Below are 21,244 nucleotides of genomic sequence, written 5' to 3' on the forward strand. Positions count from 1 at the left end.
CCAGAGCAACTTAGAGGAGCAATTAGGGTTAAGTGCCTTGCTCAAGGGCACATCGACAGATGTTTCACCTAGTCGGCTCGGGGATTCAAACCAGCGACCTGTCAGTTACTGGTCCAACGCTCTTAACTGCTAGGCTACCTGCCACCCGTACAGTACAAAAGCTCAGTAAAAATGACTTTGAGGTTTCTTAGGGAGTTGAAGATCAGGAACACAGATCCAGTACAGTACCTGCATGACAGCGTTGGACTCCATGGGCACAGGGCTGCTCAGCATGGTCTTGCGGGCGTTGTCCAGTCTGTGCCATGTGACAGATGGCCGTGGCTCCCCGGAGGCCTGGCACTCCAGATTGATGGGTTCACCCACCCTGACTCGCACGGGCCCCTGAGGGGTGACAGTCGCTACGGGAGACTCTGGAAGGAAGGATGACATCACCCAAATAAACAACCGTAAGGCCTTTCCTTTACCATGACAACCACCAAGGGGGGCCCTTAGTTCATCGACAGAGAGCAGCTGCTCATAGTGAACCACATAAAAAAAACATCAACACCATATATGTGTGTGTGTGTGTGTGTGTGTTTGTGTGTGTGTGTGTGTGTGTGTGTGTGTGTGTGGGTGTGACTACGCCATACCTTTGACAATCAGAGAGACGATGCTCTGGGTGATTCCAAACAGGTTGCTAGCCACACAGCGGTAGGTGCCCTGGTTGCTAGGGCGGGCATCAGTGATGATGAGGACAGTGCCGTAATGGTCAATCTTCACATTGTCTACAGAATGACAGGTTTCACAGGGAATAATTTAGTCTATCAAGCAGCAACTGACAAGCAGCAACTGTGTCTGTTTGATTAAAAACATAGCTAATTGGATACAGACTATATATTGTCATTACTGTAGATATTGCAGGTAGTTTGCGTGAGTGGATAATGACATGATTCTGACATCTGACATGAATCTGACTAAATGCCTGTCTGCATAAAGTTGTATGGAATTGAATTGAATGTTTCAGTATCCTCCAGTCAGAGAGTAGCAGTGTAACAGTATGTGTGTGTGGGAGGGGCCTCACCAGGAAGGGGCTGGTTGTTGGACAGTTTCCACTCCAGGCGAACAGGCTGGGCTCCACTGTAGACCCTACACTTGAAGCTGGCTGACTCTCCCTGTCGCACCGCTGCACTGTGGGGCTCAATGGAGATGATGGGGGTCTGCAGGCCTGCTCCAGGAAACACACACCACCACAAACATTACAACAGGACAACATTTCCTCTACTCACTCCAGTTCACTTTGGTTCTAATCCTACAACACTTACAAGAGGGTGTACTGTAAGTACCAGATCGTGATACTATAGGTCTATGGCCTCCATTGGAAGCATTGGAATTTGTCAGCAAATACAGAACATGATAAACTAGGAACCCAGGAAGGTTTGAACCAGGATGAGATCATGGCACAGTGTGGAAAAGGAAAGCATACACTCTGAGGTCACTTTAAGGAGGGTTGGAATTAAACACAACTGGAAAAGTAATACTGTACATGACGAAAGGCCACTAAATAAATAACACAGATGTTCCTACTGTGTACGCCTTGGACTGCTTCACCACCATCCCCAGTGATATCAGTTGAGAGGACAGTTCCATTGTCAAGCCAGTGTACTGTCACAGAGAGAATGGCTTGATGACTTACGAGAGGAGGTGGCAGTGACTGAGACAGAGACTGAGGCCTGACGGACAGGAGTACCAGGCCCTGCCTCCACACGACAAATATACTCCCCAGAGTCATCTGGGCTGGCAGAGAGGATACGCAGCTGGGCACCCAGAACCTGTTAGGCACAATGGGAATTATCCTGCTGAATATTCAACTGAAATAAAACAGTCTTCATTTTTTTTTTTTTTTTTTTTTTTTTTTTTGGTCATTTAGCAGACGCTCTTATCCAGAGCGACTTACAGGAGCAATTAGGGTTAAGTGCCTTGCTCAAGGGCACATCGACAGATTTTTCACCTAGTCGGCTCGGGGATTAGAACCAGCGACCTTTCGGTTACTGGCACAACGCTCTTACCCACTAAGCTACCTATCCCATTAAAGGGATATTTAGGCAATTACTTTGTTCTACTTCCCTAGAGTCAGATGAACTCATGGATACCATTTTTATGTCTCTGCGTTCAGTTTTAAGGAAGTTGAAGGTAGTTTCTGGAGCAATTGCTAACTAGCATTAGCGCAATGACTGGAAGTCTACAGGAACAATTAGCATGCTTTCTTGCAAAATGTCGCACTATCCCTTCAATTGATTTTTCATAGAGATTTGACTAGCTGAGCTTCCTAAACAGTAATGATACCATATCAGCATGTGGCTACAGCACATTTACGTGAACAGTTGGAAGCATTTGTATGTCAGAGGTAAGGTCCCAAAGTTCCTGGGTTTTCAGAAATCCCTGTTGAGAACTTTGGGAAAATCAAAACCTGGGAACTTTGGGAAAGTTTCCAGAATTGTTCAACCCTAGTAACAGAACGTGTATATTCCAACCTGGTGATTGGCAGACAGGCGTCCACTAGACCTACTCCAGGTGGCAGCAGGTGGGGGGTTACCAGGGACAAAACAGTTGAGGTCCAGAGACTGTCCCTCCTGGACGTCAGCTATGGAGGGCTGGATGGTGATGGCTGACGAGATGGTGTCTCCTCCTATTGCTACACAACAACAAACACAGGGCACAGATATTTACTAATGTTAGATTACTGTCAACGCACAGCAGCAGCAAGCTCTGGGGTACAATTACCTGGGTCATGCCGAGTAGGGAGAAAACTTTTTGAAACAGATTAAAACATTGACGTAATCTGAACTATCTTTCAAATAAGAAACAGCCGTTTCCGATTTACATTGCAAAACATTTTAAAACGAGTGCCCTACTGAACATGACCCTGGAGTGACCTCTCACCTCTATTGACGGTGACCTCGATGCGAGCCTCTGAGGATCCTATGGAGTTGGTTCCGACACACAGGTAGGTGCCAGAGTCAGAGGACTTGATGTTGGGGATGAGAAGGGTGCCAATGTCTGTACGCTCCATACGGGCCTAGAGAGGACACAGCAACGAGCAAGGAGAGGGATGAAGAATATGTCACGATGGCCTTAGACACGATGCACCACCGTGGTACGAGCTACACGACAATGTGCATGACAATGATGATGTCTCTACCCAAATCCAATACAAAAACATCATACATACAGCAGATTTCTTACCTTTGGACAAACCACCTACTGTATGAACATTGGATTTCACAGACCACAAAGGTGCGAACAAAAGACACACTTGACATAATTTAAAATCAATATCAACAAAAGCACAGCAGGGTGGATCTTCAGCATATACAGTATATAGCATTGTTAAATGGTTTGTGCGTTGTAACAATGTTTGTGTTATGATCATTAAAATAGGCTTTTCAGGTATTGCTGTGCTTTGCAAGAAAGAAAACAAAAAAATCGAACCATTTCATCGTTGGTTGAAGAGAAAAGTAATGTTTAGGTATATCAACATTACTATAATGATTTCACAGTTAAAATGTTTAATTTGACAACTAATAATGATCACTATTTAAACAGTTACCAGTTACACTACAGTAGGGTCCACTATAGTAGGATACACTACAGTAGGTGGTCATACACTACAGTAGGATACACTACAGTAGGTGGTCATACACTACAGTAGGATACACTATAGTAGGATACACTACAGTAGGTGGTCATACACTACAGTAGGATGCACTACAGTAGGATACACTATAGTAGGATACACTACAGTAGGTGGTCATACACTACAGTATGATGCACTACAGTAGGATACACTACAGTAGTATACACTATAGTAGGATACACTACAGTAGGTGGTCATACACTACAGTATGATGCACTACAGTAGGATACACTACAGTAGAATACACTACAGTAGGTGGTCATACACTACAGTAGGATACACTACAGTAGGTGATCATACACTACAGTAGAATACACTTCAGTAGAATACACTACAGTAGGATTCACTTCAGTAGAATACACTACAGTAGGATACACTACAGTAGGATACACTACAGTAGAATACACTACAGTAGGTGGACATATACTATAGTAAGATACACTACAGTAGGGTACTCTACAGTAGAATACACTACAGTAGGATACACTACAGTAGAATACACTACAGTAGGGTGCACTACAGTAGGATACACTACAGTAGGTATAGTAGCACATGTTGTTGAGTTGTTAAAATGATTGAGTACAATGATGACAGGACTGGGAAACTGTTAGGGAATTGACATATTAGACATAGTGCTTTGAGCCAATACAATGCTTTCAAGCAATACAAAGCTCCTCTGTCTATGTACAGTATGAAATCACTGGAAATGCATTACAGATGATTACTAATACTTACAACCACTCACTCACTAACTCTCTATGCCTTCATTTGTAAATGAATCCCAATGTACAACCAACACAACGGTAAGGCGGTGGATCAACTCTATTCTAATGGGGAAATAATCAGCCTGTGCATGGCACAGAAATGTCCAATTGAGTCCCTAAGCAACTACTTTACACTTGAACTATAATGGACAGAGTGGTGGACCTTACTACCATTTACAACCTTACAACCATACAGTATTACAACCATCAACGTGAACAGTGGACCAGTGTTATGGCTGAGAATAGAGTACACCTAAAGACATCATTTAAAGGGATGTGTCTAGAATCTAGAGAGAGACTTTAAAGGGGAGTGTCTGGAGAGAGAATTTAAAGGGGTGTGGCTGTAGAGAGAATTGAAAGGGGTGTGGCTGGGCTGGGTGGATTACAGTATCCTGGGGGTGGTGGTAGTGTGCCATCCATCCGTGGACAAAGCTGCTTAGCGCTGGCCTAGTCAACCGTGAGGGCCTGGCTAAAGTGAGCAGTGGCCGAGGTGGAGCCGGCTCAATTTGTGTCTGAACCCATTCACAAGTTTTCAAAGCAACCCATTTGCTAGAGCACACAGAATTTCTGCGTGGCCGCACGGCAGAGCCTGAGACCCCATGGGAAAAGCTGACACAACGCTGAAGCTCTCTGAGGCAGAACAAAACAGAGCCCTGAGCCTCGGCTGGCGGAGGAGACACCAGGTACGGAGGGACTAACCCAAAGGGCCTAGCATGAGGAGACTATGTCCCAAATACCAAGCTACGCCCTGGGGCCTGGGCGTGGACATACAGGAATAATAATAATGTGAACAAAATGCTAAATAGTTGGTTTAGGAAACATATATGTCAGGGATGATATGATGATGGTTAGGGCTGGGAATTGAGAGGGGCCTCACGATACGATATTATCACCATACTTAAGTGCCGATACCATATGTATTGCGATTCTCACGAATCTATATCTATTGCGATTCAATACTGCGATTGTATTGCGATTTGATATTCCAAACATATTGCTCACTATTTATCTGTTGCAGAGAGAGAAGAGTCAGCATGAAAAAAAGAGTTTTGATCAGTCAGGGAAATAAAAGTGCTGAAAACATGTTGGGTCACTATTTAAAAAGCTATAGGATAGTTTTGGCTCAGGTATAGACAACTAGCCCTAGCTACCGCTACCTACAGTAGCAAAAACTTTTTTTTTTACAAATCGATACTTGGGAGTCAAATATCAATCCAAAAATAATATTGCGACATGTAACTGTATCTATTTTTTTCACCCATCCCTAATGATTGTGGACAAATGAGAAAAAGAAGGACAATGGATGGATGGAACACTTACAAGACAAAAACAACAACTAAACCATGCCATAAGTAGAGCTTCACACCCAGCTTGTTGTTGTTGTTGTTGTTGTTGTTGTTGTTTTCTACCAGTTATACTGAACTACTATTTCTCATGGAGACTTTGTGAGCAGTTATTTGCTTGTAGTGAATTAATGGCAGTTACTGTGTGTGATGATGAATCAAAGACACGTTTGATCATGCATTTAGTTGACAGTGTGTTTAGGCAAGGTCAGTAGAGGGCAACAGGTGGGAAGTAAGAGGCGAGACAGATAGACAGACAGACGTAAAGACAGAGGACAGACGGACAGACCTGCAGCTCCTCAATACGTCTCTGTAACACATCGAGACTGTTGCTTTTAAACTGATGGAAACCGTGAGAAGGAATGGCCTGAGCAAAACGTAAAGGAAACAGGGAATAAAGAAAGGGGGGAAGGAAACACAAGAAGGAAAAAAAACAATAAAGATTGGTCAAAACACTTCACACCAGAATTCACTTTTTCACCAACACAACCCTTTCAATAGCATGGTGAGATACCAGCACCAAATACTGTATACCAGGGGTGTCAAACATCCGGCTCGCGGGCCAGATCCGGCTCACGAGGGGGTCCAATCCGGCCCGCGGGTGGTTTGAGAAAAACATTCATAAATAAATGATTAAAACCAAATTGAAACTGTGTAGAAATGGTAATGGACCTATATTCATACAGTTTCTTGTTTGTCCAGCTCGTTAATAATCACTAGACAGTCAGGGAGCATCGAACATTCCAAAAACAATGGATAAAGGACTATTTTTGGCAAATTTGGAAGGCAAGGAAATATAACCAATTTTCTGTGTGGACCTCGTTGAAGACTGAATGCGGCCACAAGAGCGAAGTGAGTTTGACACCCCTGCTGTATACGATACATACAGTGAGAGCCTTGAGAAAGTATTCATACCCCTTGACTTATTCCACATTCCTAAATTCGAAAAGGATTCAAGTTATTTGTTTCTCTCACCTATCTACACACAATAACCCATAATGTCAAAGTGAAAACATGTTTTTAGAAATTTTTGCAAATTTATTGAAAATCAAATACAGAAATATCTTATTTACATAAGTATTCACACCCCTGAGTCAATTCTTTGTAAAAACACCTTTGGCAGTGATTACATCTGTGAGTCTTTATGGGTAGGTCTCTAAGAGCTTTTCACACCTGGATTGTACAATATTTTCCATTACTCTTTTCAAAATTCTTCAAGCTCTGTCAAATTGGTTGTTGATCATAGTTTGCCATAGATTGTCAAGTAGATTTAAGTCAAAACTGTAACTAGGCCACTCAGGAACATTCAATGTCATCTTAGTAAGCAACAACAGTGTATATTTGGCCTTGTGTTTTAGGCTATTGTCCTGCTGAAAGATGAATTAATCTTCCAGTGTCTGGTGGAATGCAGACTGAACAAGGTTTTCCTCTAGGGTTTTGCCTGTGCTTAGCTCCATTCTGTTTCTTTTTTATCCTGATAAACTCCCCAGTCCTTAACAATTAGAAGCATACCCATAACATGATGCAGCCACCACTATGCTTGAAAATATGGAGAGTGGTACTCAGTAATGTGTTTTATTGGATTTGCCCCAAACATAACACTTTGTATTCAGGACAAAAAGTTAATTGCTTTGCCACATTTCTTTGCAGTATTACTTTAGTGCCTTGTTGCAAACAGGATGCATGTTTTGGATTATTTTGTATTCTGTACAGGCTTCCTTCTTTTCACTCTGTCAATTAGGTTAGTATTATGGAGTAACTACAATGTTGTTGAGCCATCCTCAGCTTTCTCCTATCAAAGCCATTAAACTCTGCAACTGTTTTAAAGTTACCATTGGCCTCATGGTGAAATCCCTGAGCAGTGTCCTTCCTCTCTGGCAACTGAGTTAGAAGGACGCCTGTATCTTTGTAATGACTGGGTGTATTAATACACCATCCAAAGTGTAATTAATATTCAATGTCTGCTTTTTATTTTATTTTTACCCATCTACCAATACCCCATCTACCCTTCTTTGCAAGGCATTGGAAAACCTCCCTGGTCTTTGTGGTTGAATCTTTGTTTGAAATTCACTGCTCGACTGAGGGACCTTAAAGATAATTGTATGTGTGGGGTACAGAGATGTGGTAGTCATTCAAAAATCATGTTAAACACTATTATTGCGCACAAAGTGAGTCAATGCAACTTATTATGTGACTTGTTAAGCAAATGTTTACTCCTGTACTTATTTAGGCTTGACATAACAAAGTGGTTGAATACTTATTGACTCAAGACATTGTAAAGATTTTGAAAAACATACTTCCACTTTGACAATATGGGGTATTGTGTGTAGGCCAGTGAAGTAAAAGTCAAGGGGTATAAATACATACTTTCTGAAGGCACTCTATGTAGCTACTCTTAAGATCAGGTTATATCCTAGACAGAAAGTATCAGGTAGAAAGGACCAGTGTTTACCTGCGGAGGGAGTTGTCCTCCCTGTTTCTTCCAGGTGAGTCCGGGGCTGGGCGTGCCTCCAGCCCTGCAGTACAGCCTTAGAGTCTCCCCCTCATGGATGTCCACTCTCTGGGGGCTCACCTGCACGTGGGGCAGGCTGGCACCTGAAGCATTCAAACACACAGGAAGAACACAGAATATGCCAAAATGAGGACCCAACCAGACTGGTAGACAATATTGGTTGTCACTAGTTACCACAGCCACAAAGTTGGCAATATCGTAAAAATTAGTGAAAACAAAAATGTGCTTTTTGGTCTTAATTTAAGGTTAGGGTTTGGCATAAGGTTAGCAGTGTGGTTAAGGTTAGAGTTAAGTTTAGGTTTAAAACAGTCAAGTTGCTGAGGGGAGGACGGCTCATAATAATGTCTGGAACGGAGCGAATGGAATGGAAACCATCTGTTTAATGTATTTGATACTATTCCACTAATGCCGCTTCAGCCATTACCACGAGCCTGTCCTCCCCAATTAAGGTGGCACCAACCTCCTGTGGTTTAAAATTAGATTTTAAGAAGATATTGTAGAAATAATGACTTTGTGGCTGTGGTAACTAGTTACGATCGACAATATTGGGCAGATTCACAGTTGAGATAAGCACACACAACTCAGACCTCAGAGCATGCATAAATCATTCTTCGATCTCAATAGAAGACTTGCGCAACAATTTGAGTAAAGAGTGCAGATCTCAAGTAAGAATACCACCCTATGAACCTGTGACATTGGCCTGTTGTTGATGTTGAGACCCACTGTGTACGTAGAGGACTGCCCGTGCTGTGTGTTCTCCGTGGGTGTTGAGGGCCTTGCAGACGTACTCCCCCTCATCCCCCCTCTCCACAGCAGGGATGGTTAGTACTCCTCCACGGACCACAGCGTTGGGGCTCATCCTGTTACCAGGACCTCCACCTAGAAACACATAGATTTTTTTTATATTTTCCCCTTTTGTCAGTTATGGCATTATACAGAGTGAATGTATACTTCCAAAAACAGCTATTCAAATACAAGATTAGAACAGGTCGTCATACATGCGAATGAATGTGTTCCTAATTGACTAAGCCAGCAATTGACCAAACTAATTGACTGGCTTAGTTTATGTTGTAGGTGTTCCACTAGCTGCAGTCTTCCTTACCTATCCACTCGATGGCAGGGGTAGGGTTGCCAGTCACAGTACAGCGGAACTCAGCGCGGCCTCCTTGCTGGATGGTCAGGACAGGAGGATTGACGGTAGCCACTGGCTGGGCCCCCTCAGCAGCTACAATAAGGCAGAGAACAGTTCAGCATTGCTCAGAAATAGACAGCGCCCAAAGTATGGGGCGTTAGTGTTCACAAAGGGCAGGGGCTTTTCTGCAGGAAGGGGCTTTGTTTACAGTCAACACTTTCTAGCTACTGCATGAGATGAGAAAATATGTCAGGGATTTGTCCTCTCACTTGAACAACAAACACTTACCTCATCCCTTTGTATAATTAAATTACACAAAATGCCCCAGATTCTAAACTGTGAGTCTGATTTTGGACCATCAACCTAACATTTTGTGGGTAGTAATAATGGCTACCAGACACAGGAGGTTGGTGGCACCTTAACTGGGGAGGACGGGCTCGTGGTAACGGCTGGAGCGGAATTGGTGGAATGGTATCAAATACATCAAACACATGGTGAGGGCAGAGAGAGGGTGGTGGGACAGGGCTGGGTACGTGGCCTACGCCTAGAAATTACCCCTTGGCAGCCAGGGCCCTCTGTGCAGCCGACACAGATGAGAGGTGGCAGGCTGGCCTTGGCAGGGCACATGGCTCTCTGTGCCAGCTTGGCTGGCCGCTGATCCCCAGCCACATTGAATCCCATCTGATCCCAGGGCGACAGAGCAAAAGAAAGCGCCCTTTCAGCGTCCAGGGAGGACTATCAGGCTATCTCATCTCCGAGCTAAGCCCTGGTCTGGTTCTGGGACTCACTGACCTGAGAGAGAGACTGACTATATTTCATCATCTTTGTTTTCTGAGAGCCTGAGCACTGACTAGTACACTTTCTCAAATTGATCTTATGATTTAGCTTGTCTCAATATTGAGACATGGTGACCTACCTCAGTTGACCTATGTGAACTTAGTAATGTAGAATAGAGAATTTCAGTAAGTGGGTGGTGAGGTTACGACAGGCCATTAAGTATACAGTATATCTTATTGAAACATTCAGTGTGTCAGACGGTTGAAGGATGATATCTGTCCAGGGGGAGGTGAGCACGATGAGAGGAATGGCAGATAGTTCTCCCCCTGGGCTCCAGTGAGCTAACAGCCATGATCGTGATGTGGTGTATTAGGCACAGCATGATGTTTGAAGCACAATATGACAGCTATTCCAGAACAGTGTGTGTCCCTGTGTGGGACCGTCAAGCGGAATGCAGATGGGGAAAGTGTGAGTGGTGTCTCCTCTGTGTTGAGTGCTGATTGGAAGAGAACAAGCTAAGTACTCAAGTCTAGATAGAATGAGGGAAATAAGAACATTCTATAATGTCTTATTGAGTATGTACATTTCTCTCTCAATGCATCAGATACTTGAGGTTATAAGAACATTCTAGAATGTCTTATTGAGAATGTACATTTCTCTCTAAATGCATCAGATACTTGAGGTTATAAGATAAAGATGGAGATCTGATATCGGTCAGATGACTGTAATAAAATGTGCATTAGTTGTTGTCGTATACTAGTGGGGTGTTAAAAAAGTGAGTGTGAATGTTTTGTGCAGATGGAAAACCTGAGGGGACCTGAGATGAAGTGCATGAGGGACTTAATGGGTGAAAACTGAAGTTGATAACTGGACTCAACATTCGAGAGGAGCTTCCCACATGAATGAGCATGCACCTGCACCAATGGACACATACCATAGTAGCCAGATGAGCCAGGCAAGACCTAGTAATGCACATGTACAATCTATTCTGTACTATCATAACTAAAGTCTATATGGTGTCAAGAGTATTATGAACATATATGATCATGATACTGTATGTCAACATATTATCATATGTTATCAAGAGGACAGTCTTCATATTCTGTATGTTTGAGGAGACGAAATGCAGAGCAAGCAATAAGACTTGCACCTTTATATTTGAATGAATAACTTTGCAGATTCATTCTATTACATTGATAGTCCAGTGAAGCGTATAACCCTACAACCTTATGTGAAGTGTAAACTGTATGTAATCCCTATGGTTGATTGTACATGGGCATTACCAGACCACCATATCCATGCTGAAGGCAGAGGTAGATGAATGCATGCGTGACAGAGAGAGGGAGGAGCCCTCCAGGGATGAGGTGGAGGTGTGGTGGAGAGGTGTGGCCATGCCATGCCCACTTACGCTTTCCATGTCCTTCAAACATTTCATAGGCTGTGTAAAACATCTGAGTCTGTGAGGCCTCTGGAAATGGGGAAAGGAGGAGGGAGGGACATGACAGGCAAACTGACATGTGAGTCTCCAGGGCAACGATGGAACACTGGCATTGGAATCATCATCCAATGCTCCTCCCACTGAGCCTGTGGCTCAATCAGTACTCAGAATGCTGTGGTCCATCCAAGTACTGCCTGGTGTTTCTTGTGCCAGTGATTTTCCAAAATGCACAAGACACAACAATACAACAGCAGAATGATCGGCAAGGAACATAACATAACTTGAACGCAATAGGCACCACCTTTCACATCATGTATTCAAAGTATTCAAATCGTTTCTCCAATTCAGATCTAAAGCCAAATAAGGAAATATAATTGGGGTATTGGGAACACTAGCCCATGTCTTCAAAGAGATCTGTCAATTTTCTGGGATTTAGAGGCATGCAACATTGAGGTCCTCTGATTCAGACATTACATCCCATGCAGACTAAAGAGTAAGAGGTGTCTTTTTTATGATGGTCAGAGATGGTGCTATTGCATTCATAGTTTTATATATTCACAATCATTACATACTTACCCTTGGATACAATGTTAGTAATTGTGTGATTTCTGGGACATGGTTCTGTGGATATTGGTTAAGATAGAGGGCATATCACCTTGGAGATTGTGTCATTGTGTTCATACAACATACAGTGCTGTGTTGAAATGTTTGCTTTGCTGTATAAAACGTATTACTGATATGAACTATGGTCATTTGCTGGTGTAACAGTGAATGTGTCTACTCAGTGAGAGAACCTGTGGATTTAAAGTCAACTAGTTCTACTTCACAAACATGCACAGAACACAATGAGACAAGAACACAACAATGAAAACGGTATGGTCGGACTGATTACAAACAAGCACAAAGAGAACTGAGAGCCACACACAAAACATGCATGTTAGTCGTTATACAAACTAAATTAGTTGTAAAAACTTTACTTCCATTGATTGAACCATTCGATTTGTGTTTAGAATGGTTCTCAAGAATGGTTCTCTTTAATGTTTTCAACCATATACAGCTTGTGGTTTAAACAATGGTGGGTTGGCTTATCCTTGACAAGTAGGTCATAGTGAAGAAGGGTCTGATAGTCATTACATCGGCACCTTACAATTAGTTGATTTACAATACATCCAAAAGTAATTCCATACGAAGGTCTGGTGCCTTGTACCCTGAGGGTGGTAATATATTCTGTTCCATTGAAGTCTCACTCTGCATGACTCTGTGTCATATCTTTGGTCTATATCATTACTTTAATAAAATTTATATTTTTCTCAAACATTTTCACAGTTAAGATAAATAAAATACATTGTGATATTTGTATGGTACATCAGTTAGGCATTAAAAAGAAATCAAATCAGTACATAGTATAGTGTACAATAGAATGTATTTGAAACAGCACCTTTGGATATCTAGATTATTTAAATACAGTGTAAAATAATAGTTATAAAAGTTGAAATGAAAAGTTCAAACTGAAATAACATAGTAGCATGCTGAGGCATCTCAAACTGTGTGTGGATTGCGTCTTCTGTCTCTATCGGCACACCAGTGAGATTTGAATAGGCATATTTCAGCCACCGAATCTCTCTTTTTTTCTCTTAATAAGATACTGTATATCAACAACAACAAAATATATTTAAACAATGTTTGACGAGAAACATTTAAAACATAAAAATGCACTGACAAAACATTGAAAATTATTATAAACTTTTGATCTGTTCTCAAAATAATTGTAAACCATGCTTTTATCATGTAAGTAAACGCATGAGTACTGCCTATTCTCTAAAATCAATTACTATCTAACTAATATATCACTATATAAATCAAGGTATGTAGTCGTTAGTTAACTTTTATCCAATTTGATAGTACAGTCAAAATATACTATGTTTGGATAACATTTAGGTTTAAAAAAGTGAATCAATGAAAAAATATGATTTGCCCTTGATTTAAAAAATATGAAAATGTTGAACTGCAATAAAAAATCTATGCAACACGTGTGACATACGCAAGTTGATTTGTGAAAGCATTGAAATCAAACTAGTTTCAATGATCTTTCAAATTTCAAGTCAAATCTTCAACACATTTTCTTTTAGTCTAATTAACACTTACTGGATAGTACGATGCAAAACAAGACGCCTTACTTACTATTGGCAATGCAATGCCTTGAACCCTCTTACTACTCAGATCCAGATAACAGACAATAAAAGCAGCCATAGATAGATATACTACTAACCTAAAGTTTAAAGTTCAACCACAGGTATCTTCACCTGCTACAAGGCTGATAGCACCATTGTCAACATTAACATTCATCAAAACAATCAGGAAAGTAACAAAGGATCTGGTTTTTAAACAGAGTGTGATTGCTTCTGTTCCTGTGTGACGATAGGGATCGTGATGGGGTAAGTAGACTCAGTACAGTCCTTTTACTATACTGTAAAGTACATTTATGTCCCGGTGGTGATAGACTGAAGTCCTTTTTGAATGTCGGTCCCTCCCAGTCAGTCACTAATCACCCATTTTGTCATCCATGTACCTCATCAACCACTACAGCTCAAGGAGAAACCACCACCAGTCCCAGCCAGGGTTGCAGACTTCAGGAAAGATACCAAATAACCAACACCCTGCTAGTAAGGAAATCTGCAGTGGCAGAAACTAGTGTTCAAGTGATTGAAAAGTTACCAGACCACCACCACTACCACTACCACCACTGATTACATGAACCCCTCTTATGACAGCAACAGCTAGAGATCAGAGCGGAGATATCACTGATGGCAACAGAGACCCAATTCAAAGGATTGATCAGTCATCACTGAGTATTAAACCAAGAAGCAACTTGAAAATGAATAAACTGTATTCCACTGGGCAAAACAACCTTCTTTGGTAAATCCATTGGGGGTGGTGACAGTGCATAGTAACTAAATCTACTTGAAACTCTTCAGTGGGAGATATCTTTGGGCTTTGGTAGCATTGAGGACTACTGTATGCTATGATTTCTTGGACAAACCATACACATATCTTACAATTATGGACCTTTTCATTATTTTGTATTATAAAATAATTATAATATCCACAAGCTGTATATTGCCCCTGGAACCATAAAGATTTTATACAGAGTAAGAAGGTCAAATCATTGTTAGAAAGACAGAGACACCAACATCAGAAAAAGGTAGCGTAGAGAGAGATTTGAAGGGTTTGACATGAGAGAGGTTGTCTGAGTTTAGAAAGTGAGAGTTGGGAGTCGGAGTGACAGGGTTATGCTGTTTGCCAGAAGCTAGGGTGCGGACAGATAAACACATTTAAAGCAGTGCATGATATAGGGGGACGGAGGCAAAGCCAAAGCAAGCAGGGGCATGCCCCATTCGAGGAAGGGCTGAGGAAAGGAATAGAGCTTGTAGGGTGGTATATAGAGGCTGATGGCTAACAGTATGATGGCGCCTGTCTGGGATCACGAACCTGGCACGTAGAGGACGGCAGTGCCCTCGTCCATGGCAAACATGTTAGAGCCTGTACACACGTAGATGCCAGCGTCCTCAGGCTGGACGTTCTGGATGGTCAGGATGCCATTGAAGTCCATGGCTCTGTTGGGCAGCTTGCCGTTACCCTGCCGGGTCCACACCAGGGTGTAGGCTGGAGACTGGGAGGGGAGGGGACAGATGGGTACAAGATATGAAGTAAACACAAGTAAGAGAGAAAGCAATGCAACAGAGGGGCCAATACAAGGGGGACAATTGTGTAATAATATACTAAACGGTTTAAAGGTTTTCTACCATTTTCTCTCATGGGCAAATGTATTAAGCACAATGCCAACCATCCAAGATATATACAAATAAACAGAATTGATTGTGTTAATGTCTCCATGTTGGAAGCTAGTCCTACCTTGCTCTTGGCTGTGCAGATGAAGCTGACTGCTGCTCCAACTGTGACACTCTGTGCTTTGGGCTCCTCGATGGTCACTTCAATGGGTTTGGATAAGACAGCTGGAGAAAGGGACAGAAACCATTCGGTAAACATTCAAAAGCCAAAAAATGTATTACTTACTGTATCTCAGCTTCAACCATATTTAGCTGGAGCCAAAACGTCCCAAAAAAGCTTAAAAGTTCAAGCCAGTTTAACTACTCAACAACTGACTAAGATCACTGAAAAATTAATCACAAAAGTATTGGAAATGCAACATTCAGTAAAATGTAAATGATTTAACAAGTAGTACTTCTGACGACGATCTCAGCGCGGCTCCTGTTGGTGTTGCGTTGGTCTCTGCAGGTACAGACGTAGATGCCTGCGTCACTGGGCTGAACACTGGGGATATGCAGCTCCTCTCCTGAAAGAACAGGTAGGAATATAGAATTACCTTACGTTAACATGGGGAATGGACTCGTACCTCAATAGGCTCTCTCCTACAGTTAGTACTGGATGTTTCACCAGTATAAGGTCTTTACTGAGGAGTATATACTGTAGGTACAGCTATATAAGACTACATGAGTGTATGTATTGCCATGTCAAACACTCCACTACCCAGACCTGATCTGTCCAGTATACTTTACCTTGTCTGCGTCTGTCGGCGCTGTTGGTGATGGGACGTCCGTCCTCCCTGGACCAGTAGTAGTAGTGGGGAGGAGAGCCGGTCACCTGGCACCGCAGGGTCACAGGGCTGCCCTGGGCCACCAACACCCTCTCAGGGTATACCTTCACCACCAGAGAGGCTGCCACTGCTGTGTCAGAGGTTAAGGGTCAAAGGTTAGTTGGCAATGATCACAGAGATACACTCTTACTGTTACAGTAGAGTAGAGTATTTTATTTATTATTTTACTAGGTAGTCCCATTGGGTCCAGAATACCTCTTTCCCAAGGGAGACCTGGCCAAGTATGGGGAAAATACATTTCTGTGCAGCTCTTTTGCTGACTGCATTCACTTACTGTTGAATGGACGACACTTAATCCTGTCCTGTGGATTTCCAACATATCCAGGTGCACAGCTGTGGAGTAAAACCGAGGATCATAACGAGTCAATGTGATGACAGACTGACAGACAATGGTGGAATGCCACAGAGAGGACATTGAAAAGTTAGTCTGAATAGAGTAGCCTGGTCCTAGCTCTGTCTCTGCTGTATGGCCAACTCCTATGATCACTTAGCATGACAATGGCCACAGGAGTCAACAGGACAGCACAAACAGATCTGGGACCAGGCTAGAATAGAGAGTTAAAGTAGAGTTGTGTCAGCTTACCGTTCACAGTACTGGCCAGTGTATCCAGGCTGGCAGGCAGTGCACTGATAACCACCGTTACCCAGGCTCTCACAGATAGGGGAGAACCTGGAAAACACACAGAGAAGAAAGATGAAGTACAGTATACTTAATTCAGCATTATAAACTGGGTGGTTCGAGCCCTGAATGCTGATTGGCTGACAGCCGTGGTATATCAGACCGTATACCACTGGTATGACAAAACAGTTATTTTTACTCTTCTAATTATGTTGGTAATAGCAATAAGGCACCTTGGGGGTTTGTGGTATATGGCCAATATACCACTGCACATTGCGTCGTGCATAAGAACAGCCATATACCACACCCCCTTGGACCTTATTGCTTAATTATAATATCAACTTGGATCTGTTCCAAGTATCGGTGGAGGGCATAGCCAAAAAGATATGAGAGGTAAGAGATATGAATGAGATCATTTAAAATGCAACACAAGACAAAAGTCAGTGTGAGTGTTAGTGCGAGCATTTATGCACGCGTCTATGTGCGTAACAGCTCTCTGTTGTAATGTACGTAGCCTACTCACTGGTTGTCAGGGTCTGTGTGGGGGCAGGCACAGGGCTGGCAGTCCTCTGGGGTTCCAGCGGTGGGGTCCCCAAAGAAGCCCGGGGCACACTGCTCACACAGCGCTCCCTGGGTGTTGTGGAGGCAGCTCTGGGGGCAGACACTCAGATCTTATTCAATGTACTGATTTCAAAACAACCGTTATCTTCTACCAGCCCTCTAAAAATAAATTTGATCTCAACGAGACTAACCTAGATAAATTAAGTTTAAATCAATGAAGTGAAAATTGAATGAAAACAACTGCCTTAAAGAGATTCTCCGGGCTGCATACCGTACAGATGCCAGTCTCTGGGTGGCAGGAGTCAGAGTGCCCGTTGCACTCACACAGCTCACAGTGGCCCAGGTACAGGCCACCTCCGGTTCGGGTGTAGCCAGGAGCACAGTCCTGGGGGAGAGGAGGTACAACTTTCATCACACATCATCACATGGACTTGACACGCTAAGGGCGGGTTTCCCGGACACAGAGCCTGGTCCTCCTTTGAACATGCTTTCTCCGGGAGTAAAAAATAATTATGTTGAGTTTTCAAATGTACATAAACATAAGATTGAGGTTAATTTGTCAATATTGCCACCTGTGGCAGAGAGAGAGAGAGAGATAGATAGAGATCCTCTTACCTGACAGGAGAGTCCCTGGTAGGCAGGCGGGCAGCGGCACTGCTCCACCTCTAGAGCCTGAGCCAGGCCACTGTAGTTGGGCACGGCCACCTCCATGCTGACCTCGGAGATGCTGGAGGACCTCATCTCTGTGTAGTAGGAGGCCCGCACCAGGATGTCATCCAGGTCAGCCAGCACCATCATCAGGTGTTCCCGAGTGGCAGGCATGCCGTCTGGACGACGCCAGTTTTCCTACAGGAGAGAGAGAGCAGAGTTAGGTTAATACTATGCTATTACTAGGATGCTAGGGTGACCTGTGTCAATGAGGAATGGATGGTAAAGGCTGCAATCAAATTGATAGTTGGGGACAATAAAGTTCTATTGAATTGAATTGATAAAATGTAGGTAATCTGTACTACTGTAGAACACTGACCTCTCTGAAGACAACCTCAAACTGGCGGGACTCTCTTGTCCCCTGTCCCCTCTGCCATGGCTGGCGAGCCACCAGCGTGATGTCATTTCCCTGTGGGCAACAATGACAAGGAGAACCAATAAATGACAGGTGAATGGATGCAACCACAATACATGGAAGTGATTTCAGTTCATAACTTGTGGGATGTATGGATGCAGCAATAGAACATGAAAGTGAATGAATTAAGTTGGTAACTTTGGTGCATTAGCTACTTACAATAATCTGAACGTCAGCGTCTTCGATGGCTGTTCCTCTCTGTCCTGCTACGTAGGAGATGGTGTACTTCAGCTTACCGCCGTAGGAGCTCACCTATAACATGGGTAAAGGTAAAGAAATTAGGCTGCATACTACATCTAACTTTGTTGGTGAGCCTTTGAGCGTTACATCGAGACATTCAAACAAATATGACTATAGGCCTATAACATTACAATGTTTCAGGAAGAGGTAAACGAGTGAATCTATGATTACATCTATTACAGAGAGATTTCATATCCCAATCTGTCTTTCTATTTCTTTTAGACATGAATAGTTTCCAACACCAAATGAGTCGTGCCTGACCTCCCACCACATATAGAAGTGATTATATAAACAGGAACTCCAAACTCCACAGGGTTGTCAGGTGGTGCTGCCCTTTCCTTCCCCAGCCCTGCTCTGAAGGTTCAGTTGGAGGGGTGGGGTGGTTCTGTCTGTGGCCCTGGAGTTAACCGGAGGGGCAAAAACCCAGGCAGGGTGCAGGAGGGCTGGGTCTGGCTCGTACTGTTACCTTATCCCCTTTGAACTGATCTGGGAGCTGCCAGTAGAGGGTGTCATCCGGGTGCAAGCTGAAACCTTTGTAGACCAAAGCGTACTGGGGCAGAGCAGGAAGGAGAGGCATGAGAGAGTAAGCCAGAGACAGAGATCAAAAGATAAGCAAGGAGAGAGATAAAGGCATCACAAACAGGCAAGCATGACAGAGTTAAGTAGAGCAGACCTTTAGAGAAAGGGTTTACATTTTGGTCCTCTACTACTTAACTAGTACTTGGTGACAAAGTGAGACTCACACCATGCATTGACTGGCAACTAGAACAACAGATTCCAGTGTGTGTAATGGGAATATCACAGCTTGTTAAGGTGACTGTGTGACGGGTGAATATAATTACAGATCCAGTACTACTCTTTAAGTGGACAATTACAGAGTACGACTTTAACAGCAATTAGTGGGCACTCAGTGCTTTCCAGAGGAAAATGCCTCCCTGGTTAGCCATGGAATTTACACACACACTGCCCTTTTCAGCCCAATCTTCTCTTTCTTGTTCTTTTGAAATAGACTCAGGCAGCTAATACTTTGCCAATACTATGGTGAACTGTACAGGATAACCCTGTGAAATATGAATTATGTTATCGCATGGAAGGTGGCAGTTTCCTCTGTGTGTGCCAAGGGCAGGGACATGCGTTCAGTCAGTCAGACAGTCAGTCTATCAGTCAGTCAGTCAGACAGTCAGTCAGTCAGTCAATCATCACACAGTCAGTCAGTCAGCCATTCGCCTGTCCATCAGCCAGTCAGCTAGCCGACCGGCCAGCCAGCCAGTTAGTCAGTCATTTAGTCAGCCAGTCATCAGTTAGTCAGTCAGGCTGTCACTGTCATGTCTACCAGGCTGGAGACCCCAGCAGGTCTGGGGCCACTGGGAGCACTAGGAGGACCCACTATGTTCTTCGTCCCACGCGGTTTAGTCTGTCAACAGGACCAGGCCCAAACAGAGAGTAAACCAGTCAGCAACGACCACAATAACACATATGGATGAGCTAAATAAGTTTGAATGTTTGAGGGTTTCTCCGAGGGGTTATTTTATATGTACCTGGAGTCGAGGGGAGGGGCCGGGGGAGGCTGGCTGAGGCCTAGTAGGCCGTACCAGGGAGGAGATACCAGAGGGGGAGGAAGAGGGATAGTGGGGCCTCAGGTGGGTACGAGACCCAGCACGATAGGAGTGGCTGGGGATCTTCCTCTCAGAGGAAGAGGAGGAAGAGGAGGAGGAGGGAGGGAAGGGAGGAGAGCCTTTGTCGCCAAAGTTGGAGATCATTTCCCAGATCTCATCATCCAGCTTCTTCACTTGTTCCTGGGGGAGAGGATAGGGGGGCAGCAGATCTAGTAACCAAAGGACCAGTCAGGAGAACAGGGCTCAGGGGGGTTCCAAAAGAAGACCTCCCATCATGTAAGGTAAGAGACACACCAAGCACTGGGCTCTTTGGGAGTAGGTAAGGAGACATGCTGTCCTGCTCTTACCAGGGCTACACCCCTGTGGTGTGTACACAACTTCACTGACTGGGGCCGTTCAACTTTCTAGTTTCTACAATCCTAAAACAGGGATGTCTTTTACGCAAAACATACAAAATCATCCACACATGTCTGCAATTAGACACAACATGGCTATCTTCTCTTCACATTCCTCACATGCTCATTGAGGTCTGTTTGCAATACACACATGCCTTTTTACGACATGCATCTGGTACATTTACTGTCAATGTGCTGCAGTTGCATTCATGCTTATATCTACCATGCTACCGTAAATGTTCAGTCACATATCTAAGGGTGTTGGTATTATCTTTCAGTAATGTCATGGAAAATGACATCCCAAAAGGCAATCCATATTAGGGGAAGGAGGTCACACTGTGTGAGGGGGATGGTTGGTTTCTATTGTTGTCAGTAG

At 43.4% G+C, this 21,244-nt stretch overlaps 1 protein-coding gene across 1 annotated transcript in view; it reads right to left on the reverse strand.

Moving 5' to 3' along the window:
- hspg2 (heparan sulfate proteoglycan 2) overlaps positions 1–21,244 on the reverse strand; it is a 188,450-nt gene that overhangs the window by 24,970 nt on the left and 142,236 nt on the right. The window contains exons 34-55 of the mRNA XM_084184593.1: positions 18,777–18,869; positions 18,522–18,611; positions 18,110–18,340; positions 17,766–17,879; positions 17,457–17,584; positions 16,898–16,984; positions 16,589–16,647; positions 16,217–16,384; positions 15,883–15,993; positions 15,552–15,652; positions 15,129–15,309; positions 11,610–11,669; positions 9,395–9,517; positions 9,016–9,171; positions 8,233–8,375; positions 6,070–6,147; positions 2,920–3,055; positions 2,511–2,671; positions 1,673–1,808; positions 1,061–1,204; positions 630–764; positions 229–410 (exon numbers count right to left, since the gene is read on the reverse strand). Of these exons, the coding sequence (XP_084040719.1) occupies positions 229–410; positions 630–764; positions 1,061–1,204; positions 1,673–1,808; positions 2,511–2,671; positions 2,920–3,055; positions 6,070–6,147; positions 8,233–8,375; positions 9,016–9,171; positions 9,395–9,517; positions 11,610–11,669; positions 15,129–15,309; positions 15,552–15,652; positions 15,883–15,993; positions 16,217–16,384; positions 16,589–16,647; positions 16,898–16,984; positions 17,457–17,584; positions 17,766–17,879; positions 18,110–18,340; positions 18,522–18,611; positions 18,777–18,869 (2,817 nt within the window). The remainder of the gene's footprint in view (positions 1–228; positions 411–629; positions 765–1,060; positions 1,205–1,672; positions 1,809–2,510; positions 2,672–2,919; positions 3,056–6,069; positions 6,148–8,232; positions 8,376–9,015; positions 9,172–9,394; positions 9,518–11,609; positions 11,670–15,128; positions 15,310–15,551; positions 15,653–15,882; positions 15,994–16,216; positions 16,385–16,588; positions 16,648–16,897; positions 16,985–17,456; positions 17,585–17,765; positions 17,880–18,109; positions 18,341–18,521; positions 18,612–18,776; positions 18,870–21,244) is intronic.

The sequence above is a fragment of the Coregonus lavaretus genome (genome assembly GCF_964263955.1).
Source record: "Coregonus lavaretus genome assembly, chromosome: 20".
In the NCBI taxonomy this organism is placed as follows: domain Eukaryota; kingdom Metazoa; phylum Chordata; class Actinopteri; order Salmoniformes; family Salmonidae; genus Coregonus; species Coregonus lavaretus.